This window comes from Theropithecus gelada, chromosome 4 (genome assembly GCF_003255815.1).
Source record: "Theropithecus gelada isolate Dixy chromosome 4, Tgel_1.0, whole genome shotgun sequence".
Classification (NCBI taxonomy): Eukaryota; Metazoa; Chordata; class Mammalia; order Primates; family Cercopithecidae; genus Theropithecus; species Theropithecus gelada.
The window spans coordinates 49,969,635-49,995,622 of NC_037671.1; the positions used below are offsets into that span (position 1 = coordinate 49,969,635).

General features: G+C 40.2%; 1 protein-coding gene across 1 annotated transcript; it reads left to right on the top strand.

Annotated features, from left to right (window-relative positions):
- Positions 1-7,439: 7,439 nt before the first annotated feature.
- Positions 7,440-25,603, top strand: ADGRF2 (adhesion G protein-coupled receptor F2). The gene is made up of 8 exons (XM_025382336.1): positions 7,440-7,511; positions 11,950-11,992; positions 13,171-13,322; positions 14,261-14,494; positions 15,486-16,847; positions 21,248-21,289; positions 24,778-24,837; positions 25,484-25,603. The coding sequence occupies exons 1-8, from the start codon at positions 7,440-7,442 to the stop codon at positions 25,601-25,603; spliced, it is 2,085 nt and encodes a 694-aa protein (XP_025238121.1).
- Positions 25,604-25,988: the final 385 nt, after the last annotated feature.

Genomic DNA, 25,988 nt, shown 5'->3' on the forward strand with positions numbered 1-25,988 from the left:
TGCCAATGACTCCCATTGGAATAAGCCACTTGGAAGCCAGAGTCAAGACAGTCTGCAGAGGCCAGCTTCCTGGGGCAGAGAGTAGGATGTGGAAGAACAGAGAATAACTCCAGTGGGTGATAGGGGGCAAATGGAGGGCAACCCACCCACCTAGGCTTAGCTCTCTGATACTGCGGTTTTGTTAAATGCATGGTATCAGGACTTACTTCATTTTCATGGATTGTATATGCCAGTGGCAGATGTCTTAAGGTTCTGACTTATTTCTTTGACTCTAGGTATAGCCCAAAAGTCTTCATTTGTACCAGAAAGAGGCAGTTTCACTGTTCCCTCTCCCCATTTCACAATGCACCCCTAACATCCAATTCTAAAGTTCTCAGCTAAATGAGGAAAAACAAAATAATTACTGTATTTTGCCTCTTTCTAGATTTCTAGGTATTAGTGACATTTCTAAAGATTTTGTCTACTCTACAGTTTGGTTAAAGGGAACAGAAAAGGAGAATAAACTTTAGGATCTGTGCTCTGCTGCTGCACTCTACTCCATTTCAGAATTTTTGATTTCTTTTCTTTAATAGTTTTGGATTGTCCCTTTTCTCATTTTGTTACAACTAAAGTAATTTCAATATTTTGTTAGATGCTGAAAATGTTCTTTAATTCATTACCAGGTAGGTGAGAAATCCCACCAGTGTTTCTCTATGGATAAGCATCTGATAAAGACTGCTTTTCTTATTAATATTATAAAATTATATATATACTACTACTATCTCATATTGATAATATCAAAGCACTTCATAAAGGTTTCTAATGTTTGCATAATATTCCTTTATATAGTTTATTATCTACTTTATTATTGTTTGACATCTATATTTTCCATATTCTTTTTTTTTTAACTCTGTATACAACTGCCATGAGCAACCTTGTACCTTTTGATTTTTTCTGTGCTTCCAGTTATTTCTATATGACACAGTTCTAGAAGTGCTGCAAGTGCCGTAAAAGTTTGGCTTTACCTGGTTATTTAAAGTTTCTTACCCAGTTTTGTTTATTTTCCTAGTTTCTTTATCCTGGCAGCCTCTGACAGTCAGCTGAAATTCTCTCTTTGGCTTTTTGGTGAGTCACAAGGTGGATGAGCCTCAGGCATACCTTCACCAAGTGCGTGACACAGCTGCCATCTGCACATGCTCATCCCTATTTACTGTTTACATTTCAGATGTGAGTCATCATCTATTACCTGGCTTCAGTTGAAACCTGCATGCATAAAGGGGAAAGTGTCCAATGCAGAAGCTTTGGAGAAACTGGCCAATCCTCAGAGGAACCAATGAACATGATTTAAAGTTTTTTAATTTTTTAAATATTTATTTGTTTATTATGTTTTTTCATACAGGGTCTCACTCTGTCTCCCAGGCTGGAGTGTAGTGGCGTAGTGGCACAATCTTGGCTCACTGAAACTTCCACTTCCTGAGCTCAATTGATCCTCCAACCTCAGCCTTCTGAATAGCTGGGATTGCAGGCATGAACCATCATGCCTGGCTATTTTTTGTATTTTTCATAGAGACAGGGTTTTGCCTTGTTGTCCAGGCTGATCTCAATGTTGTCCAGGCTGATCTCCAACTCCTGAGCTCAAAGTGATCCACCCACCCCCACCTTCCAAAGTTCTGGGATGATGAAGGTGGCTGCACTAAACAATTAATTTTCAATGGAGACAAAAGAGCCTTCTATTGGAAGAAGATGACATCTTGGACTTTCATAGCCAGAGAGAATTCAGTGACTGGTTTCAAAACTTCAAAGGACAGGCTGACTCTCTTGCTGGGGGCTAATGCAGTTGATAACTTTGCATAGAAGCCAATGCTCATTTAGCATTCTGAAAATCCTATGGCCCTTAAGAATTATGCTAAATCTGCAGTGCCTGCGCTCTATAATTATATGGAATAACAAAACCTGGATGATAGCACATCTGTTTATAGCATGGTTTACTGAATATTTAAGCCCACTGTTGAGATCTGCTCAGACAAAAAGATTCCTTTCAAAATATTACAGCTCATAGCAATGAGCAATGCATCTGGTCACTTATAGAGCTCTGATGAAAATGTACAACGAGATTAATGTTACTTTCATGCCTGCTAACATAACATGCATTCTGTAGCCCAGGGATTAAGGAGTCATTTTGACTTTAAAGCCTTATTATTCAAGAAATACATTTTGTAAGGCTATAGCTGCCATAGATAGTGACTCCTCTGATAGATCTAGGCAAAGTAAATTGAAAACCTTCTGGAAAGGATTTGTAATTGTATTGTGTTTTGTTTTATTTTTGAGATGGAGTTTGTTCTTGTCACCCAGGCTGGGTCCAATGGTGCAACCCGCCTCCCAGGCTCAAGTGATTTTCCTGCTTCAGCCTCCCAAGTAACTGGGATTACACACACAACCACACCCGGCTAATTTTTTTTTTTTTCCCAACAGAGACAGGGTTTCACCATGTTGGCCAGGCTGGTCTCGAACTCCTGACCTCTGGTGATCTGCCCGCTTGGCCTCCCAAAGTGCTGGGATTACAGGCATGAGCCACCGCACCTGGTGGATTTGTCATTTTAGATGCCATTAAGAACATGGGAGGAAGTGGAAATATCAACATTAATTGGAGTTTGAAACAAGTCGATTCTGACCCTCATGAATGACTTTGAGTGTTTAAGACTTCAGTGGAGGGAGTAACGGTAAATGTGGTGAAAATAACAAGAAAACTAGAATTAGAAGTGAAGCCTGAAGATGTAACTGAATTGCTGCGATCTCATGAAAACACTTTAATGAATGAGAAGTTGCTTGTTATGGATTAGGCAAGGAAGCAGTTTCTTGAGGTGGACTCTACTCCTGGTGAAGATCCCATAAACATTGTTGAAATGACAACGAAGGATTTAGAATATTACATTATTAGTTGATAAGGCAGCAGGTGGATTTGAGAGGACTGACTCCAATTTTAAAAGAAGTTCTACTGCTATCAAACAACATAACATGCTACAGAGAAATCTTTCATGAAAAGAAGAGTCAATCAATGTGGCAAATTTCATTGCAGTCGTATTTTAAGAAATTGCTTTAGCCACCCCAGTCTTGAGCAACCACCACTCTGATCAGTTAGCAGCCATCAACATTAAGGCAAGACTTTCCACCAGGAGAAAGATTAGGACTTGCTGAAGTCTCAGATAATTGTTAACAATTTTTAGCAATAAAATATTTTTAATAAAGGTATGTACATTTTTCAGACATAATGCTATTATTGCACATTTAATAGACAACAGTGTAGTGTACTCGCAACTTTTACATGCACTAGGGAACCAAAAAATTATTTCGACTTGCTTTATTGCAATCTTATATTATTACGGTGGTCTGGAACTGAACTTACAATATCTCAATATCTCCTAGGCATGCCAGTGTGTGGAAATGCTCTGAAAAAATTAAACTCCATTCAAAGATCAGCTCTTTCACCAAGATTGCTCCACTGCACTCCAGCCTGGGTGACAGAGCAAAACTCAGTCTCAAAAAAAAAACAAAAAACAAAAAAAACAAAAACACAAAACAAACAAAAAAAAACCCCAAACAAACCAAAGATCAGCCCTTTCTTATTTTAGAAAAGCCACATGACATACTTAAAAAAAAAGGTACAGACCTGAGTTCAAATCCTAAAGAGTAAACAGACAATAACTGTTTGCTTTATTCTTTTTTTCCCTTCCATAATATCTGTATTCAGGCAGGAGGAATGGACTGGTCATTAACTAAAGGGAAAGCAGTGGGGTGGTTAATGACAGACGCTGTGAAATCTTCCACCCCTGAGATCATCTGAAGTGTATACCCACAGTCTGTCTGGGAACTTCTACAACACTTTGTGAAATCTCACTTGACGTCTCAGTAATTCATTACAAAGTCTAATTATGCAAGTAGCAGCCGCAGACTATCAGCTGACCAAGCTGGTGATTGAAATCCTTCTGGTTGGCTGATAAAGTTCTGTCTGGAGTTTTGTTTACCTTTTTGATTACTGTGATTTGTGACTTCTAGTTCAATACTTTTTTTTTTCTTAAGTCAGAGGTGCGGTTTTAAAAATTTCTTTTCAAAATTGTCTTGTAAAATTGCTTGTCTCCATTGCTGTGTGTGTGTGTGTATTTCAGTCAAGCAATTTTTTTTTTTTTTTTTTCTCTCTAAAGGAGCCAAACACTGAACATGTCCCAGCCTGCAGTTCACATGTTTTCCTTTTGCCTGTTTTGTCTTACATTAGGAAGCTGGGCCTGTAGTCAGTCAACTGTATGGCTTTTAGAAGAAGAAATTCTATATAGAAACAGGAAGAGATATTCTGAAATTAAGTTGCTCACAAAGATGAGACTCGATCTGTGGAATCTGGAATTTTGGAATGCTTCCTGTCATGTTGATTCGATCGGCTTTGATTCTTAGAGTCTTACAGTCTCTAGGGAGAAAGCCCCAGTCCGAGTTCCCAGCGCTCCCGGGTGTGCATCAGATCTGTCATACTGTGAATTCCCAGAGTTGTGAGGGACTGTGGCAAAGAAGCCATCCTTGTTCTAACTGCTAGGACATCGCTCAGACACAAGGGGCTCATTTTTTGTTTGTTGAACAAACGTATAGATTAACGTCTTAAGTGGCTTCTTCAGGTTTGGAAAGCAGACAGCAGAGAATGGGTTGGAGGGTTGGAAAGGTTATTTCTTTGTAGATCCAGCCATCTTACTAGTATACTTTGCTGTTCCTTTTTTGTTCCCCTCCCCCCACCCCACATTTTTTTCTTTTTTCTAAATCAGGGAGAGGGAAAACAGTTTCTTAATTTTTATTTTAAAAAATATCTAATACTTTTGTATTTGGCACATTTCACCTTAGGAAATTGCAATACTAATGAAATTGGGTTTTTTTTTTTTTAATATGAATCACATGAAGTGACTTATTTTTAGGTTGTATGTTCTTGACGGGTAAGCCTTTTCTGAAATAAATGTCTATAATGAATTTTTTAGCTTAGGACGTGGGTAACCAACATTTCAAACATTTGTTTGAGAGGCAAGAGTTATACTAGAGTTACCTCTGCTCACCCTGGGGAGGGAGGTCAGAACCACTAGATGCCTGTGGCTTTTCACAAGAAAATGAGGACAGAGGCTCTGGCGGATAGGAGGTGGGTGGTCAAAAGATTAGAGTCACACTACTGTTTTACCACTACACTTTATGCTTCATAGAACTAGAAAAAAAGCTAATGACTATGGTTTAATGTCAACAACTCTGAAAGAAAAATAATTTCATTCAAGCCCAGATTAAAACACGCTACTTAATTTAAAGGGCAATCAGTTTTATCGGCTAAGTTTTTTAAAAGGTCAACTTTAAGAAATGTTTCTTCCAGTTAAAAGAAATTAGATAAAGCTGAAAAACACGCTAAAAATTAAAATCACACTGTTGCTGAAACATGGAAAAAGACAGCATGTCAGAGTTGTGGTCCTCAGTTATTTTATTGCAAGGTAGACTTGGGAAGTAAAGAAAATGTGAAAAACTTCTGGGCTCTGTGCAGCAGCATAACTATCAAAAAAGGCCATATTGCAAAGTATAATGAAGGTCACTTCCACGGAGATCACAAAGCCCTCATTTGGACACAACGGAAGTATAATTTTAGTAATAATCAAACGCATTTTTGATAAAAATTATAACAACTATATTTAAAATGCAAAGCAAAATGGCAATTTAATAAACAGATTTTCAACATATTACATTAAAATTTGAAGCAAATAGAATGAGTTTCATCCTGATTTGCAGAACTCAGCTGATCATACACCTTTTTTAAAAAAATATCTACTTGAGCTTCCGCGCTGAGTAGCGCTAACATTATGAAAGTTTGTTGTCTTGTGTCATCCCCTAAATCATTTTTTAGAATTAGTTTTAATTAAGAAAAAGAACATTCTGTATGAGGAGAGTTTTGAAAGATAAAATCAACTTGATTCAGAAAAACATGGAGTCATCCTTAAGTTTCATGAGCATTATGTCATCAAATTCATCAATGGCTTCAATTTTTTCCAATTTTGAATATTTTGCCCAAAGCAGTAATTGCATTGGTGATGATTCTGATAGGTCAGTTTGATGATTTTTATACCATAATTTTCATGTGTTTGAATAACTTAGGTAGGAATAAAGGATGAAAATATGGCTGGCAATTTTACTTGAAATTGTGTGTCCATCTGTATTGCTACAAAATACATTTAAAGTGATGAGTAACAAAGTAGCCTCTTTGAGTAAGAACTACAAATGTTTGGACAGCTGTATTAATACCAGGCTGAGATAGGCAATACAAAATATTTTAAATAATCACTGAATTTCAGTGGAATTTTAGCTAGATAAGTATTTCGATGGAGGAAACATGATTGGAAAATGAATTTTGCCTAGTCTTTCAAATAATGACATTGTTTCCTATGGAATTATGCATGATTGGGCTAGAGTTCTTCTTGGCTAAAAATGGTCAAATAGCAAATATAAACCATTGTGATTGCTTCTGGCCTTTGTTGATTACATTCAAGTCTTCTGAATCCTTTTAACTAAAAATGAAGAAACAGCAAATCACTTTCAAGGATGATCTCAACTCAAGATAAAATATATTAACATTATTAAAGTATAATACTAAATTTCTTAGCTTAGGTAAGTCCTCTGTAGAGCACAGACTCTGATGCAAATTATGAGCACTTCCCACCCACCTCCCCTCCATCCCTCCTCCCTACCTTCCTCTTTCTTTACTGAATATACTCTGTGCCAACCATGTGTCAAGCACTGTTTTAGGTGTCGAGGAATCAGTTTAGTTTTGATATCAGTCCTGGTAGAAATAACAATAACAGACCATGCTGAAGATCGGTTTTGAAGAAATCACCAGTTACCTATGAACATACGGCTCCAGTTAGGTGGGAGTGAGGAATAATAGGCCAAGCCCCTTCAAAAGATATTTCTAGGCTGAGTTTGCCCATAGGAACCCCAGCTCATCTTCTACTGTAGCCATTCACAGACTTCTCAGCCCTGCCTAACCCAGAGACTGAAGCATCATTCCTGCTCCCTGAATACAGGCTGTTATTTATTATATCCATGTGGGCAAGGTGAAATCTGGCAGGCAGTAGCTTCCTTTGGAGGGGTTCTCATGTTAGGAGTGACGTGCAAGCTAACCGTAGAGGGTGGGGGATATCTCAGCAATTGCCTCTGTCTCCCAATGCTGCCTGTGCTCTCACTGCAGCCTCCTAGAGAACGAAGTTAATGGGAGGTCACAGGACACTGCCTCTGGAGCAGAAAGTTCTGAGTAGGCAGCATGGAAGAGGAAGACTGCCCAGTCTCATAGGTGAACTGATTGGGTCTGCAGTGGCATGGAGCCTATGAAAGCTTCAAATTGGAGACATTTTGCCTTTTTATTTATTCTTGTAGAAACAAGAAAGTCAGCTGTGTGGAAGACAATGACTCATACACTTTTGCTGTACTGCTTGGTGTTTCTTTTGCCCACAGAGTCATGTAGGACGTTGTACCAGGTAAGAAAAGGGGAAGGAGTGGAGGATGAGCTGGTGGGGAAAGCAAATGGACAAAAAAATCCATCCGCTACCAGCTCTCAGTTACCAGAGAGCTGAAGTATAGGGAAAAGATGGTGATAGAGTGACTGGCCCAGCCAGTAGTAATTACAACTACAGCTAACCAAAACCCACTTTAGCCATTAGCTACACATTGTTTGTCTCTCAGCCTTTTCCCATGAGTTCCTGAGATGCAATGAGGCTCAAGTGATTTAAGAGTAATAAATACTTTGTTCTATATCTTCTGATAGTGAATGTTTCAGTTGTTCATAACCAGGGTGGTACCATTTCCTGGGGGCACTTGAAAATGTGGGGGTCGTAAGGGTTGCCACAATGACCAGGAAGTATTAGTGGCATTTAGAGGTAGGGCCTCTAAAGAGATAGGGCCTAGGAATGGCCTGGCATAATGAAGCATTGTCCCATCCAAAATGGCAACAGCATCTCCCATAAGAAACCTAATAGAAACCTGAAGAAACTCCCATAAGAAACATCTCCCATAAGAAACCTGAAGAAACTCCCATAAAAAACCATAACCATGAATGGGTTAGAAGGAGCAATGAGGAGCTAGAAGGAGCTAGAAGGAGCTGGAAGGAGCAACTCAGGCAGTGGTTAAGCGAGGTCTCACTGGGACAGAGTTTCTGGCAATGGACTATTTTAAATTTTGTAGCACAGGGGGCCCTATGGCTCTTTCTGAAATATTTTTCCTGACACCATAAGTAATTTTAATTTCCCTGTTAGTTACTCATTGAAAATAAGCTGTGGAGGAGCACTTGAGAGAGGATACATGAAAACATTTGAGCATCTTCTGAAGAGAGTACTATTATTTGACCACAAGTTCTGGAAGGGAGCTTTGAGATCAACTGGTGAAACTCCACGCCCTTATTTTGCAGTTGAGGGGAGGGAGACCCATGGTGTGAGATGTGATTTGCTTGAAGTACATACTTACTCAGTTACAGGGCCAAGGCCAGAACCCCTGTTTTCAGATTCTCGGCTTCTTGATCTTTCCATTTTAATGTATGTCTTCCCAACAAGAGCCTTTTTAGGAAAAAATGACTTTGGAAGTTCCTTCCAAGAGTTTTTCAAATGATATTTACTTTACCCTCAAGTTAGTTTGTCTTTGCATGGGAATCTTCTGCATGGCTCCCCTTCCCCACTAATACTAAACAGGTACCTGGTTTCTGGGAGAAGTTAGAGACTCTTGGAAAGACCATTTCCTGAAGGCTGTCAACCCTCCAGTTTGTTACTAATTCCTCCTTTCATTCCATTTCTGCATTCACACTTTTCTACAAGACAGAATGTGGACAGTAGGTAGAGCATGGGAGGTTGGCTTTGTTTCTCTTGATCATTGGGATTTACCTTACTGGGAACATTCTATCCTTCTCTTCTCATTAGACAAGCTACTGGGTGCTGAGCTGCTAATACTGCTGGCTCCTGACCTGCCTATGCACCCAGGCAGCTCAGCAGGTTCAGCAGGTTGCCGGTTTGCAAGCCTCTTTTTTTCACAGTATTAGGTTAGGGACGGTTGGTATCCCAAGCTAAAGTAATCTATACTGGATGCTACACTAGAAATGAAATAACCAGAGGAGTATGTGATGTGCTTTGCAAATTGGATGGGAAGAAATTAATCAGATCCTTCCCTTAAGAAGGCAGAGTTTTCAGAACTACAAGTAAACAGAATATCATGGTTTTCTGCCCATATACATGATAAATATAATGTGACTTCACTAGAGTTTATTTAATGGACCAAATATCATCCAGAGTTGTTGACCTATAACTGCATTTATCACAGTGCATTGAACACCGTGGTCCTATCAAGATGGTGTTGAGTATCTTGAGATGCCTGTATTTCCTTCCACTCATCCCCTCTGCCTGTTGCCCTTGGACACAGGCTGGCTGTTTCGAAAAAACAATATTGTAGGATCAGGAGATCTAAGTTCTCATCCTAGCTGTAAGGGGCATCTCCTGCATGGACTTGTACAAATCACCACAATATCAAGCCTCATTTTCCTTAACTGTAAAATAAGAGGGCTGGATTGGATGATCTATAAAGTCTTCCAAAATTCTGAAGATGTTATTTTAGCATTCTTGTTTGGTGCAAGAATTTTAATTCTTCCACTTATAAAATAAGGCTTGATTCTCTGGACTAGAAAATGAAAAGTCATCTTCTGTCAGTGATTTCACAGATATGAATCCTCAGTGATACTTTCTTGACTTCGGAGAGATCCCAGAAGCTCAATTCAGATACCCCACAAGTTCTTATTCAGTAGAGAAAACAGGGAATATTCAGCTTTGTTTGTTGATAACATAGAGAGAAGTAAGGTTGTGAAGAAGAACCCCATGAGTTGGCATGAACCGCAAGAGTTAGTCACAGAGCTGTGTCATCGAATTTCCAATTTCTTCCTCAATGGATTAGAACTTGGAGCCCAAGTTGCAGTAATTGGGTCAAGGCTCTTCTCAGCCACTAGGAAACGCTATTCTGGTGCAGAAGCAAGAAAACTGAGTCTTTCTCTTTCTCCTCACACACACATACACACATGTACATATATGTCAGTGTATATATATGCATACTAAAATGTATATATGCATGCACACATATGTACAAGACACTGAACTAGCTACTTGGAGGAATATACTGAAGCACAATACACAGTACATGTTCTTAAGGAACTTGCGATTTAATTGAGGAGTTAATATGCTTCTATAAAAAAGATTAGATAGCAAAATAGCAGGTCAGGTGAGAATATGCCAAGCATTGAATGTGTGTATGGCTGTATGGATGATGATCCCTGTAGGAACCAGAGGAAAAGATGTATCATGTACAGAACTGGATCAGGAAAGATCTCTTGGAAGGGGGAAACGTGAGCTTTGTATGTAATTGACGTTTGACATTCGTAAGTTTATGTGCAGAGTAATAACAGTAGTAAATCCTTAAATAGACTTAGAGTATTCTTAGAGCCCATTCCTAGTGCTTTTCATAGATGAGCACATTTATTCCTCATAAACATGCTCTAGGGCAAGTATCATACAATTATAGTACTATAGTTCCTACTCTACTTTATGGAAGAGGAAACTGAGGCTCAGAGGGATAAAGTTTCCCAAGGTCTCAGATGTTGGTGTTGAGATTTGAACCCAGGTTGTCTACTCCCAGAGTACATCCCTTGACCACTATGTGACACTTTCTTAGTGAAGGGTCAGATATGGTCTCAATGGATGGGACAAAGAGGGGGTTCTAATTAGGACTGATGGAGATGCTCATGGTGTGCGGGAGCTAGGTTTTGGGGGAGTTCTCCTAAGGAAAAAGAATGCAATATTACACATACAAAACTAAGGGAAAAGTGAAAATTTATTTAGAATGAGAACAGGAATCACAACAAATTTCAAATTTAGAAATGCTGGATAGTATTATTTAGCATTATTCAGTAATAAAACAATATTTTTTATTAATGAAATGCCCACCTTTTAGTTCCTACATTTTTGACTGCATACTTGCATGATCTTATTGTTTTTTTCTATAGAGAGAATAGGAATATTATTCAGTCTTTCCTCCAGCATTATTGATCAAATTTGTTTCTCATTATTCCTAGTTTAGAAAAGTATCTTTCAGTTTCTAATTTATTATTAGTAATGGCATGTAAGCATGTTGGACTGTTATCAAATTTGGGAAAATTCTATCCAATTTATTTCATATGTGAGCTGCAAGGTATCAGGGAACTTAGAATTTTCTTGTTCTGTGAATAATTGTAAATGTTCTTGGCATTGATATCACTTAAGTGTTGATGTTCTCATTGTAATGCAGAAGTGACTGAAAACTACATAACTATATCCTACTAAATTCAAACTAAACGTATCCCAGCTTAACTTGTCCAGAATCCATGAATAGATATGGCTTCTCTAGTGATACCCAAAATGAGAGAGAGTATGAAGGAGGCAGAACTGAAATGGCACAAAATGATGGTCTTAACAGATGGTAGGTGGTTAAAACATTTTGCTTTTGATAATTTAATAAAACATATGATCACATGAACACATGAGATGATCTGCTCATTGCTAGATCCTTTCCCAGGGCTTCAAAAGGTCCCATATGAGCAAGGCTCTCTGAGGCTTAACCTTCGTCAATTTCTTGCTCAATCCACTTCTGCTCATAACATGTTTCCTGGATAGAACATAGACTCTTCTTACTGGAGAGAGAGGAGTGCTCCTACTGGGTAGCAGTGGGAGAGAAAGTGGTCCAGGCTGAAGGGAAAATGGGGTCATGGAGGAGCCGTAATTCATGGACTCAGCTTTGGGTGGGCCATGCTGGTATCATAGTTAATTTAACTGTGGTTGTTTGTGACTAACGTGAGCTGTTGGGCTGGCATATCAACAATTGATTTTGATGCAAATTTTGATTTTCCCTTTCTAGGCTGCCAGCAAAAGCAAGGAGAAGGTGCCTGCCAGGCCATACGGTATGTTGGCAGCAGTTACTTATCACATGGAAGTTTTGCTGTCCATCTATTGTAATAGAGGGCCATTCTCAGCCCTCTGTCCTGTGGCATGGCAGATGGAATCCTTGATGACTTGCATTTGGACTCTGATTATTTCCTTCATATTAAATTGTACCTTTGCCTTTTTTTTCTTTTTGACTTTACGTTAGGGGGTACACGTGCAGGTTTGTTACACTGGAGAATTGCGTGTCACTGGGGTGTGGTGTACGAATGATCCCACCCAGGCAGTGAGCATAGTACCAGGTAGTAAATTGTACATTTCACCCCACCCTGTTCCTCTCTCCTCCCAGTACCCTCTGCTCCACCCTTGTCTGAGAATTCTTTGCCATAGATCCTTTGGATTGAGCCCATTCAAACTGGTCCAGTGGCTAGAATAGATCTGTGAGAAGTCATTGATGATATAACATATTATAGAGTTCCTGAGCTGAGAGACTTCTTAGAAAACATTGGAAGCAGTGGATTCCAACTAGAGCTGATCTGGGGAGCTTCAGGGGTCTGAGGAAGTATTCAGGGGTTCCTGTGAGGGTGTGAGAGTGACCTAGTGGACTGCACTGTGGGTTTGTCCCTCTCACTTCACCTGCGACAGTTCCAGATTTTTTTGGTTGTTGTTTTTTTAGACAGTCTCACTCTGTCTCCCAGGCTGGAGTGCAGTGGCACGATCTTAGCTCATTGCAACTTCTGCGTCCTGGATTCAAGTAGTTCTCCTGCCTTAGCCTCCCGAGTAGCTGGGATTACAGGCACACGCCACTATGCCCAGCTAATATTTTGTATTTTTAGTAGAGATGGAGTTTCACCATGTGGCCAGGCTCGTCTCAAACTCCTGACCTTGTGATCTGCCCACTTTGGCCTCCCAAAGTGCTGGGATTACAGGTGTGAGCCACTGTACCTGGCCATGTTCCACTTTTATCTATTTTATACACTGCAGTTCAGGATAAGATTTTGTTGGAAACAATAACATTTTGTTGCTAAAATAGATGATGACCACTGATCCATTTCAGTCTTCCTCCACTTTAGGAAGAGAAGACACTGATGTCTTCAGTATTTATGTGCTGTCATTGGCAGTGACACCTTGGTGACTGGCCCAATGGGCCCAGAGCCCAGACCTTCCCATCTGATACGGTCTCCTTTCATTTTCCCAGGTGTATGCAATGGTGTCTGTACAGACAACTCCCAGTGTACTCAACCTTGCCCTCCAGACACTCAGGGAAATATGGGGTTTTCATGCAGGAAAAAGACATGGCACAAGATCACTGACACCTGTCGGACTCTTAATGCCGTCAACATCTTTGAGGTAATATCTTTTCTTTGCAATATGGATTCTGATGTGCACTGTATGAGCACAGTGGAGGCTCCCCTTGGCAGTGGACATTGCCCTCAGTAAGAGAGAGGACGAGCATGTGGCAGGGCAGCGTGTAGGGATGGGTGAATAGATAAGCATCCACTAGTCTCATTTTCTATGCAAAAATAGCCTTCTAAACTTGGAGTATGTGAAAGTTTGTGCTCATGGACTCCTGGCCATGTGAAGGGGCAGGCTGCAGGAGGGCCAGAAGGGGGTCCTCTAAAGCAAGGGTTAGTAAACTTCTGTAAAGTGACAGACAGAAATATTTCAGGCTTTGTGGGTCACATGGTCTCTGTCGTGCCTACTCGACTCTACCATTGTAGCATGAAATCAGCTGTGGATAGTGTTTAAATTAACGGGCAGGTTGCATTCCAGTAAAACCTTATTTGCAAAAACCAGGCAGCTGGTCTGGGTCCATAGTTTGCCACCCCTGCCTTAAAATATGGGAACCAGAGTCTGAATCTATGGGAGATACTTTCTATTGCTATTTTCAGTCTTGGTGTTCCAGTTGATTCATCCAAATTGAGTTTCAAATTTCTATTTTTAAGATAGACTCATCACTCATGATTTGCCCTTCATAAATATTACAAATAAGCTTAAATGGTACTAGAAATTTCTATATATACAGGTTGTCTGAAGTGATATGCTGAAGATAACAGTTGTTATTTGGGGAGAGGGGGATTAAAGAATAGGTAGATGGGAAGTAGGGACTTTTATTTGCTGGTTCATGCAACTCGGTATTGGTCAAGTTATTTGACAGCAGATGTGACTCTGAAAGTGTAAAACAGAAAAACATTATGTTAGGCTGTCCTAAGTTTTAGTAAAGGTACTTTTACGTTTAACACAAAAATAAAAATTATAAAAATTTCTTTCTTTTTGCCATATCGTAGGAGGATTCACAGTTGGTTCAGCCATTTGAAGACAATATAAAAATAAGTGTATATACTGGAAAGTCTGAGACCATATCAGATATGTTGCTACAAAAGTGTCCCACAGATTTGTCTTGTGTAATTAGAGGCATTCAGCAGTCACCCCGGATACCAGGAAACATTGCCATAATTGTGCAGCTCTTACACAACATATCAACAGCATTATGGACAGGTGTTGATGAGGAAAAGATGCGGGTGAGTGTCCCTGAATACTTGGAAGAACATTATCTCAGTGGGAAAGGAATGCAGGTTAGTTCGAGTATTATGTGAGCTTCTTAGGGACTAGGAACCATTCTTTCACATCAGTATTTCTAATGTCTAGCAAAGCAAGTGTTCAGTAAATATTCATTAAAGAAAGGATGAATAAATGAATGGTAAAAGTAAACATATTTAATCAACAAATATTTATAGAGAGCACTTACTTGGTACTGTAGTGAACTTTGGAGTATGATTTACCAATGTATCTTTTGGCTACTGAATACATTTAAGAAACATTCTGTTTTGGAGAGAGAAAGACTTTTCTTATTTTCATTTATGAGTTAGGATAGGTTGCTAAAATGGAAAATAATTGAATGAAAAAAAAATCAAAAAAAAAAAAACAAAAAAAAACCAAACACAGCCATACCTATCCATTGCAGAAACATGAAATAGAACTGGGTCCATTTTGCTTAGTTTTGATCTTCAAAGCAAAGATAATAAAAAGTAGATTAAGACTCCAGGGTGAATTTCCAATTTATTACGTTCTTGTATAGGGCTCTGCAACACATTTGGGATGCAACAGAGGTTAAACACGTGATGGGTTCTCTGAACAGGGTAAGCAAGTTGCTAGTTTTGCCTAGGTGTGATGTGGAGGGAATGATGGACAGGAGCATGTGGAAAGCTGCCCAGTGGCCTGGCTCGCAGGAGGCCATTGCATAAATGGAGGAGGGCATGGTGAGGCAATTCCTTTGTGGCTCTATCATCTAAGTCAAACTTCAGTGTACATGCAAGTCACCTGGGGATCTTATTAAGATGCAGATTCTGATTCATTAAATCTGGGGTGGGATCTGAGATTCTATATTGCCAAGAAGTTCCCAGAGTATGCTTAGGTTGCTGGTTGGAGGAGCACGCTTTATAAAAGTGAGTGTTGAATGCACTGGCAGTTTCAGAGAGTGGCTCAGTACTAACACTGGTTCTTTATTGTCAGAGTTACAGCACCATAGCCAACCACATTCTTAATAGCAAAAGCATCTTCAATTGGACTTTCATTCCTGACAGAAACAGCAGCTATATCCTACTACACTCAGTCAACTCCTTTGCAAGAAGGCTGTTCATAGATAAATATCCCGTTGACATACCAGATGTCTTCATTCATACTATGGGCACCACCATATCTGGAGATAACATTGGAAAAAATTTCACTTTTTCGATGAGAGTTAATGATACCAGCAATGAAGTCACTGGGAGAGTGTTGATCAGCAGAGATGAACTTTGGAAGGTGCCTTCCCCTTCTCAGGTCATCAGCATTGCATTTCCAACTATTGGGGCTATTTTGGAAGCCAGTCTTTTGGAAAATGTTACTATAAATGGGCTTGTCCTGTCTGTCATTTTGCCCAAGGAACTTAAAAGAATCTCACTAATTTTTGAAAAGATCAGCAAGTCAGAGGAGAGGAGGACACAGTGTGTTGGCTGGCACTCTGTGGAGAACAGATGGGACCAGCAGGCCTGCAAAATGATTCAAGAAAACTCCCAGCAAGCTGTTTGCAAATGTAGGCCAAGCAAGTTGTTTACCTCTTTCTCAATTCTTATGTCACCTCACATCTTAGAGAGTCTGATCCTGACTTACATCACATATATAGGCCTGGGCATTTCTATTTGCAGCCTGATCCTTTGCTTGTCCATTGAGGTCCTAGTCTGGAGCCAAGTGACAAAGACAGAGATCACCTATTTACGCCATGTGTGCATTGTTAACATTGCAGCCACTTTGCTGATGGCTGATGTGTGGTTCATTGTAGCTTCCTTTCTTAGTGGTCCAATAACACACCACAACGGATGTGTGGCAGCCACATTTTTTGTTCATCTCTTTTACCTTTCTGTATTTTTCTGGATGTTTGCCAAGGCACTCCTTATCCTCTATGGAATCGTGATTGTTTTCCATACCTTGCCCAAGTCGATCCTGGTGGCATCTCTGTTTTCAGTGGGCTATGGATGCCCTTTGGTCATTGCTGCCATCACGGTTGCTGCCACTGAACCTGGCAAAGGCTACCTACGACCTGAGGCCTGCTGGCTCAACTGGGATATGACCAGAGCCCTCCTGGCCTTCGTGGTCCCAGCTTTGGCCATCGTGGTAGTAAACCTGATCACAGTCACACTGGTGATTGTCAAGACCCAGCGACCTGCCATCAGCAATTCCATGTTCCAGGAAGTGAGAGCCATTGTGAGAATCAGCAAGAACATTGCCATCCTCACACCACTTCTGGGACTGACCTGGGGATTTGGAGTAGCCACCGTCATCAATGACAGATCCCTGGCCTTCCACATTATCTTCTCCCTGCTCAATGCATTCCAGGTAAGTCCAGATGCTTCTGACCAAGTCCAAAGTGAGAGAATTCATGAAGATGTTCTGTGATTAGGAGCTTGTGGCATTAGATTTCTATGTAAAAGCCAGTGGATTCGGAATAGCATATGGCGTGGCGAAATAAACTTTTGTTCCAGAGATACCTGGATTTGGATCCTGACTCTTTCATTTACTAATAATGTATAACATGATCTTGGGATATTTACTCAACTTTTTCGAGCCATATTTTCCTCACATATAAAATGAGTGCAATACTGTCCACTTTATAGGAGTGTTTGGAAAATGAAATTAAATGCTGAATGGGAAAGGATCAAGTACTAAAATGATCTAAAGATCATAGACAACCTAGTAATAGGCTAAGTTGTTATGGTTTAAAAATTAAGCAATAACACCCTCCCCAAAATTTAGGTATATAACTGGAGGTATTAAAGTTTGCACATTTATTACATTTCCTTCCACTTAGAATTTTTAGCTACCATTGGAAACCATCTTATTTTAACATGGCAAGCTATACAGAAAAAGTATCGAAGATCATTTCTCCTTTCTTCTCTTATCACACTTAGATGAATTAAGCAATGTTCACAGTTTCATGTGCATCCTTTGCCAAATTTTCTATGCTCATACAAATATATTTTCACATAACACAGGGGTTAAAACAAGGTATATGATTGTGTAACTTGCTTTTGCACTTAAAAATATGCGCTAGAATTTTACCAGCTCATTATGTATGAATATGTCTCTAATGGCTGCATAGCATTGCATATTCAATAATTTCCTTCTTGATTGAAATTTTGTTTTTTTTCCATTTTTTTATGTTATAGTGTGTGAATGATCCAAAGTTTATTATATTGAATGTTAATATGTAGATAGCAACTAATTGAAAAGGAAGCTTTTATTTTTCTAAAGATATCTAAAACATTATCTTTTTTTCTGAATGCATGCAGTAGCCAGTAAGACTATTTTCAAGTAACTGCTTCACCTAATTGCTAATAGATATCTTGAGTCAAGTGTCTTCTCATTTTCCTTTTTCAGAATTTATGTATAAATTATTTCACTTTATAATAAACACTTTGATGTCTTGAAGAACAAAGTTAATAACAATAGGGGTATTTCATATTTTGAGTCTCTACTTTTTTTGCACTTTTATAGAAAATATTAATTGTATCCTACATTTGTATAGCTTTTGGTAGTTATCAGTTGCTTTATGCATGTTTACAAAACTAGTCATTGAAAAGACTTGGGTAAAAACCCTATTTTTCATAAACCCCTCATGAGCTCATGACTCACTCCACAGTATTTTCCTTCTCTTGTCTCCCTTCGGGCCGTCTTCCCTGTGAGTTTTGTTTTGGACAAGGCTGTGAGCACTTGCATTTTGATATCTTGAGCACCTTTACCTGTCATTGTAGGATCACTTGTGCTTTCAATTTCATTTCTGCCTTGAATCCCAGTAAGGAGCAGGGAGGGGCCTACCTAAACGCCAGTGCAGACGGGGCAGTGAGGAGCTGAGAACAAAGTGTTGGTGAGGCCAGTGGGGGGCCACTGGGCAGTGCTGTGTTGGTGCTGGCCTGTATTGACTCACAGAAGCTGCCTATTATATTTTCAGGATTGTTCTGAGTTGGCTGTGAACACCGTCATCAATAACAATTAAATTATATATAGACTTGCAATTAAACAAATGGGGTTAAAAGTAAAGGTCAAATACCCTCAGAACTCATCACTTCCTAATTATTTGTCTACCTTTTCTCTTGAGGTTACTTGCCTCTATTGTGTCTGCATGGTGGAAAATCTGTACAATGATGTGCTACTGCCCATCTCTTTCTAAATCCATGCTCAGCGATGTCACAGGGCAAGATTCAAATAGGCCATGGTGGGGGTAATTAACTATAGAGATTGGCAAACACTACAAATAAGGAGAGTTTATTGCCATTTACTAGCATATCACTGGATCAGGGCATCCTCTGAGGGAGGAGAGAGAGGAGCCATGGATCTACTGAGATGGGAGACACAACCAACTGGGTGTAAAAAGCAGGAGAAGTAGAGTCTTAGGATGAGATGAGGGGCAGCAGCAGAGGCTGATGGAGCACAGACAGAGGGGAGAGATTCTGAAACATATTGAGAGGCCCAGAGGATGTGGGAGGAAGACTCTTGTAAAGATTTCCTGGTCCTAGCCCCAGGGCAATATCTGCACTAGTTTTAAAACTCACCCATCCCCTTTACTAGAGTGGTTTTATTATGGTGTCAGTTGCTGCCTCGACTACCCACCTTGTCCATCCATAACTTCTGGTTGGCATCCTACTCTTGTATTTACTGAGAGTGATTGTGGGCTGGGTGAGTTTTTGGGACTCCCTCATAGCCATTTTGGAGGGAAAAAATAAAGCACATATACCAAAACTTGGGAGAACACCTTGAGAGTTACCTGTCCAAACTGTGCTTTGCTTACTAAAAGAAATGCGAAGAAGCTGCTACTGGTGAATTGTTTGTTAGGTATATTCTTTCTTCCCTTCTCAACCAGATACCAAACTTTATGGCCAATCTTTTAATCCAAATCTTCTGAAAGATGTTTTGCATAACTTTATCTAAGGTGGCACGGGCCAACGAAAAGTGATCCTAGTGGAGTATTTCCCTGATACATGTTTATAAAGTCATGTTAAAGTCATGTTTATAGTCATGTGACATGACTATAAAAGTGCAGGTTGCATAATACAGAAATTAAACACATACATACACTCAAATGAAGAGACACCACATTTACTACTTATTTTGTGCCAAGCATTATGCTTAATGTTGCAGATACAAATATAGATAGACCAACCCCAAGGAATTAAAAATCCTATAAGGAGAGAAATTCCTCTTAGTTCTTTAGCCAAAGAATATTAGCCATCAGCATATTTGTAGAAAAAAGCATGCTAGCATTGTGGTTCCCAGATCTTTAAAAAATATAATTCCTGGCCCAAATTAATGGAGATCCTGACTTGAAATGTATTCCTAGTACCAAAATCAGGCTGGAATATATTTGTCAGAAGGGGCCTTATAAGCATGATAACTTTGCAACATAATGGAACATGACAACAATAATTTTTTTTTGTAGCAGATACAATAAGAGATTTCAATAATTACCTTGTAGGCTCAGAGTGTTACACAGAAGAACAATCTCATAAAAGCTACATGGAGATTAAGCTTTTGAGGGTTGGACTGGCTGAATAGGAAGGTGTATGTTAGTGTGTTTGGGGGACTGGATTAGCTGCAAGGATATACACTGGTCCCTGTAAAGTTCTCTACCTCTCATCTGGGCTTTTACCAAATAGTGGCAGATTTGGTATTGTTCTCAGCGATGAATACCAGGTTGTAACATCTTTATGGTGCCAGCTGTATAAAACCCATGCCTGTTAACAGGCCTCTGGGTAGGTAAGAGTTCAGGTAAGAGTTCACACTCACTTGTGAAGTCAGAGCAGCTTAGCATGGGTATTCCTAAATAAAATGTCATTATCTAACCTCCCTTTTCAGGTGAGCCATGGATGGAGTAACTGCACATTTAGGAGAAATTGTTGTCTAATGAATGTTCCTGTCTATCACATTTTGAATGCTGAATCTCAGCTTCCTTTTCCTTAACTGAAAAGTGGAACTACAACTTGCCATTCCTTCCTCAAGGGGGGGTTTGTGTCAATGTATGTGAAACAGAAGTAAAAACTTCAAATGGACTATAGCTATAGAGGAACAGACTGTTTTGGGTTTTATATGGGGTTTTTTGTTTGATATGGAAAATAAAAGATATAAAAGCTAATTAATTCCTTCTACATCATCATATTGGGAATACTTGTCATGTGCTTAGAAACTCAATCTATTTAAAGTCATTAAGTTTTTGAGGATGTATACACTTGACTTTTCTTTGCAAGTTTTATGATATTCTTTGTAGTGGATGAGGAAGGAGGTTGAAGGTGTTATGGGAAGTTGAGCAACAGCTGTTTCTGCTCTTTTCTGTGGAAGGCTTCTCCTACTTATTCTTCAAGGACGGCAAGCCTGCATTCGTTGCCCAACACCTCCTCTGACTCTTTCTTGGATCATTATATTCAGTTGAGAGGCCCAGCTCCTGCTAAGTGCAAACACTTTTAATTTGCCCAACTTAAAAGGAAAGTTTAAAAATATTCCTGTATGATGTAGGGACCTTGGTCTCTTTGGTTTACTGAGGTACCTCTACAGTGACTGGCATATGGAAGACACTCATCAGTATTCATTGAATGAATCTAGGTGTTGTGATCTAAGGATGATAAATTAAGAGATTTCATGAAATTGTTTTCTTTTTATCAAAATAGGAATTGGTAATAACTGAGAGTGTGTTTTATCATCATCATTCTTTTGTAAATGACTCTTCTTCCCTCTTCTCTGTTTCCCAGGGCTTCTTCATCCTAGTGTTTGGAACCATCCTGGATCCAAAGGTACTGAATGTAAATTCTTCTTGTTGCTTTTTCTGTATTATCGGTACTTGGCCATGTAAAGGCTTGTAAAGGCTATTTATTGAAAAGCTCTCACTTCAGTCATTTGTACAGATGTATGAAGCCTGGATCACTGCTCTTTACAATGCAAATGATATTGACCAGCTTGCAAGTTCTTATGGGAATGAATGTTTTATGTACATTAGTGCTGATTCTTAAAACAATTGTAGGTATTGATATTTTCAATTTTACAGATGAGGAAACTGAGACTCAGAGTGAACAGCTTGCTCAAGATCACTACAGAAACCCACTCTGAATAGTTGAAGCAGAAAAGGAACTTATTAAATCCTGCAGTATTATCTTTGGGAGGGTCTCTTCGGCTTGGAGTTTTGGAGGCTCTGCTCCAGGAATAGTTACCAATGCACAGCACAGAAATGCTCCACAAGAGATACCATTGCTCTTCCCCGCTTTGCTGGGCACAGATAGCACAGCTCACCAGGCCAATGTCAGGCAGTAAACACTTAAGCCAGAGTTGCTGCTACTGCTGCCTGGGAGATCGCCTCACCCTGCCTGTCTGGTACACCAGCACCCGCATTTATTCATTGTCATGTCTGATTGGCTGAGTTCAGATCACATGGTCATGTCTTAGCTGCAAGGTTGGGTGGAAGTGTGAGTTCCTACTTGTATCTTGAACAGCAGTGGAGTCAAGAAAAGAAACTCTTCAAATGCAGATGAGTCTTGACAAGTGATGAGCATTGAAAACAAATAAAAACCAAGCAGAGGAACAACCCCTCAAATGTTTATTCAGGCTTCTAAAACCACCCTCTTTCCATTGTACCATACTACCTTCTGGAAAAAGTAAAGCAAACAACCCTCTCAGATATAAATGCAAAACCCTTCTGTCAATTAAAGTAAATAAATAAATAAAAATAAAAAGGAACAGTACCAGGTTGGATTTACAAAACCAAACCAAAAACCCCAAACAAACAAAAACGTAATCCACTCCTTCCCCCAAGCACCCCACCTTCACTGCAGTTTCTTGTTTGTTTACTTATTTATTTATGTTTTACTATTTATTTTTTACTTATTTATTTATTTTTTACTAAATAAGAAGAGCACCTGTATTCAGCTGGCAAGACTTAGAGAAAAGGACATGTTAATTTTTTTTTTTTTTTTGAGACAAACTTTCACTCTATTACTCTGACTGGAGTGCAGTGGCACCATCATGGCTCACGGCAGCCTCCACCTCTTGGGCTCAGATGATCCTCTCATCACAGCCTCTTGAGTAGCAGGAACTACAGACACATGCCACCACACCCAGCTAATTTTTAAAAGTTTCTGTAGAGATGGGGTCTCCCTATGTTGCCCAGGTTGGTCTCGAACTCCTGAGCTCAAGGGATACACTCATCTTGGCCTCCCAAAGTGCAGGGATTATAGGAATGAGCTACTGCATCCAGCCTACTGCCAGTAATATTCTATTAAATTAATATCAAAGGTTTGTTAAAAGGTCAGGAGATAGAGACCATCCTGGCCAACGTGGCGAAACCTCATCTCTACTAAAAAATACAAAAACATAGCCAGGCATGGTGGCATGTGCCTGTAGTCTGAGCTACTCAGGAGACTGAGGCAGGGAAATTTCTTGAACCCGGGAGGTAGAGGTTGCAGTGAGTCAAGATCACCCCACTGCACTCCAGCCTGGCGACAGAGCCAGTTGGGATGCAGAGATAGTAATGTTTTCTCTGCCTTCTCCATTAGATTATGGCAAAGAACAAATGCAATTTTGTAGGTAAAAACACAAAGCACTTAAGGTACTGCCCAGTCATATGCCACAGGATTATGTTTCTATTATCTGTAAAACCACAACTAGTATCTGTAGCCAGAGTACCAGCAGCGGCATTTTTACTTAGTTTACCGGTGTTAGGTGAGATGTGCAAAGAACTCCAAGCCATGGAAACTTCTATCAAGATCAAAACCTCTTACCTTTGCAATTATGATATGAAAGGTAAATACTCAAAAGTGTCACAGGACCATACATGATTCATTGACCAAAAGTTGTATATACCAGTAGTCTTCAAACTTTTAGGATTAGTAAAACACAGTGAGCACATATCCCTAGATGTGTTCATTATTAACTTAAAAAGTGTTACGTACATTGTGAAACCTAAGAGTGAAAAAGGGTGCGGACAAAGAAATGTAAGTAGAAGTGCCAATGTATCTTACAAACTCCAGTGGGCCCTTGAGCACACCGTCCTCCATCCCTGGCGGGTGGTTTGATGTCTGTGTGTGACAAAGAATATGGCATCTGCAGGGAAAGGGGGAGCCACCCTGAGCTGGAGGGCTTTGGCATATATGAATTGTGAACACAGAACTTCTACAAGGCCTTAGAAGGTGAATAATATTTTGTATAGCAGAAATAAGAAGAGGGCCTGTATTCAGCAGGCAAAACTTAGAGAAAAGGACAGGATGACCTAGTCAGGGAAGATGAATTTCATGGGCTGTTGCTATGTTGTATAGTACTTTTTTCTTTGAGATGGGATGTCGCTCTGTTGCCAAGGCTGGAGTGCACTGTCGTGATCTCAGCTCGCTGCAACCTCCACCTCCTGAGTTCAAGCGATTCTCCTGCCTCAGCCTTTTGAGTAGCTGGGGTTACAGGTGCCCATCACTGCGCCTGGCTAATTTTTGTATTTTTAGTAGAGAGGGGGTTTCACTATGTTGACCAGCCTGGTCTCGAACTCCTGACCTCAAGTGATCCCCCTGCCTTGGCCTCCCAAAGTGCTGGGATTACAGGCATGAGCCACCATATCCAATCGTATAGTACTTTCTTCCTCTAGAAAAGGTCGTTTGAATAATTGACAAATTGTGAGAAGTGATTACATAAGTGCTCCATAAAAATAATGCCAAAGCTAGGCCAGGTGAGGTGGCTCATGCCTGTAATCCCAGCACTTTTAGGAGGCCGAGGCAGGCAGATCATGAGGTCAGGAGATTGAGATCATCCTGGGTAACATGGTGAAATCCCATCTCTACTAAAAATACAAAAAAAAGTAGCCAAGCGTGGTGGCACACGACTGTAATCCCAGCTACTCGGGAAGCTAAGGCAGGAGAATTGCTTGAACCTGGGAGGCAGAGGTTGCAGTGAGCCGAGATGGCCCCACTGCACTACAGCCTGGATAACAGAGCGAGACTGCGTCTCAAGAAAAAAAAAGAAGCTATGTTGAGGAATCCTCAAACTTGTGGCAAACTGTATTTCTCAACCATTGGGTCCATATTTAAGGCCCTGAAAGTGAGTATCCTGTGCCACCTCCACCTCTCTTGTCTCTCCCCATCTTTCCATCTTTTCCAAGACTACTCCACCGGGTCACTGATCCCTCCATATCCCTCCAACAGAACCTAGCCGCTAACACAGTACCTGGCCACGATATCAGCCAGGTCCAAGCATATGTGTTATCTTCTTACGATCTTCTAATGCTTAACTTCTTTTGTTAAATATCCAGATAAGAGAAGCCTTAAAGGGTCGAGTAACCTCTGCAAAAAGGAGCTCCACAATATCAGAGGTAAAGCTTTCATATTAATTTTTGCGTTGAAAAGTTTAACAAGATAACAACAGTCTTGGAGTTTCTGGCATATGGAATGTTGCTAACACTCTCACCTTAACACTTCGCAATGTGGATTTCCCAGAAGTGCTGGGTGCCTCTTAAACAGTTCAGATTCTTTCTGGAATACGGGGATGCAAAGAGATGCAAGTGGAGTTACATGAATTTAGAGGAGAGTGACAAGATGGCTGGTGTTGGAGGGTGAACCTCAAACCACATAGTAGGAGAGCAAATGATGAAAGAAATGAGATAAGTGTTAGGTTCCCGTGATATCTCACTTGTTCTCTATGACTCCAATCAGTTGACCCACATCCAAAGTGTAAAAACTGCAGGGAAATTAATTCTGATCCTACACAAAGAACTACTCAAGAGGGGCCAGTTGCCATGGTTGCTGAAGTGGCTTAAGTGGGCTTGGGGCCTGCTCAGGGTTGCTGTAGAGAAGATTCAGTCATTGGACAGCAGGCTGGACTATAACAGGGCCTCTAACTTATCTTCTATTCCTGTGACTTGGAAACAATGTATTGCTATGCAAAGAATGAGGGCCATGAACTGTTTTGAGTGAGGGAAAAACTGCCGCTCAATTTTTAAAAAAACTTTTAAATGGCAGCAAAAGGAGATTCAGGGTTGGCCCAAGGAATACACCCACAACAAGCGAGGAGGTGATCTAGAGGCTCCCACGCCAATGTCTGCTGGGGTCCACATCCCCTGTCATGGACTGGGGCTTTAGGGGATCTGCACGGAGAGAGGCTAATTGATGGGGCTGGGTACCCTGTGGCCCTGAGAGCAGCGTTGCCCCATCCTCGTTCCTTGCTTTTCCATTCCCTCTCTGTAGATTTCTTTAGCCCTGCTCTTCTCTTCTTTTTCTTCCCTCTCTTTTTCTGTTCTCGTTTGCCTTACTCTTACCTAACCTTTGGTCTTGTTTTTAGTCTTTGGTCTCTGTACCTGGGAATCTGCTGGTTTCTCTGTACCCCTTTCAGCTTAAAAAAAAAAAAGAGCAAAAGTTTAATGCAAATGACATTAATAAATATCTAAAGCAATGGTTCTCAACTTGGGCTATACGTTAGAATCAACTGGGAAGCTTCAAAAAATGGGGTTGCCTGGGTCACACCCCT

What these genes read in the sequence shown, in the direction of transcription:
- ADGRF2 (XM_025382336.1), top strand. Translation starts at nt 7,440, where the DNA reads ATGACTCATACACTTTTGCTGTACTGCTTGGTGTTTCTTTTGCCCACA. An exon ending in GGTGCCTGCCAGGCCATACG is followed by an intron (nt 11,993 to 13,170) that starts GTATGTTGGCAG and finishes TCATTTTCCCAG; the next exon opens with GTGTATGCAATGGTGTCTGT. An exon ending in GAACCATCCTGGATCCAAAG is followed by an intron (nt 21,290 to 24,777) that starts GTACTGAATGTA and finishes TTAAATATCCAG; the next exon opens with ATAAGAGAAGCCTTAAAGGG.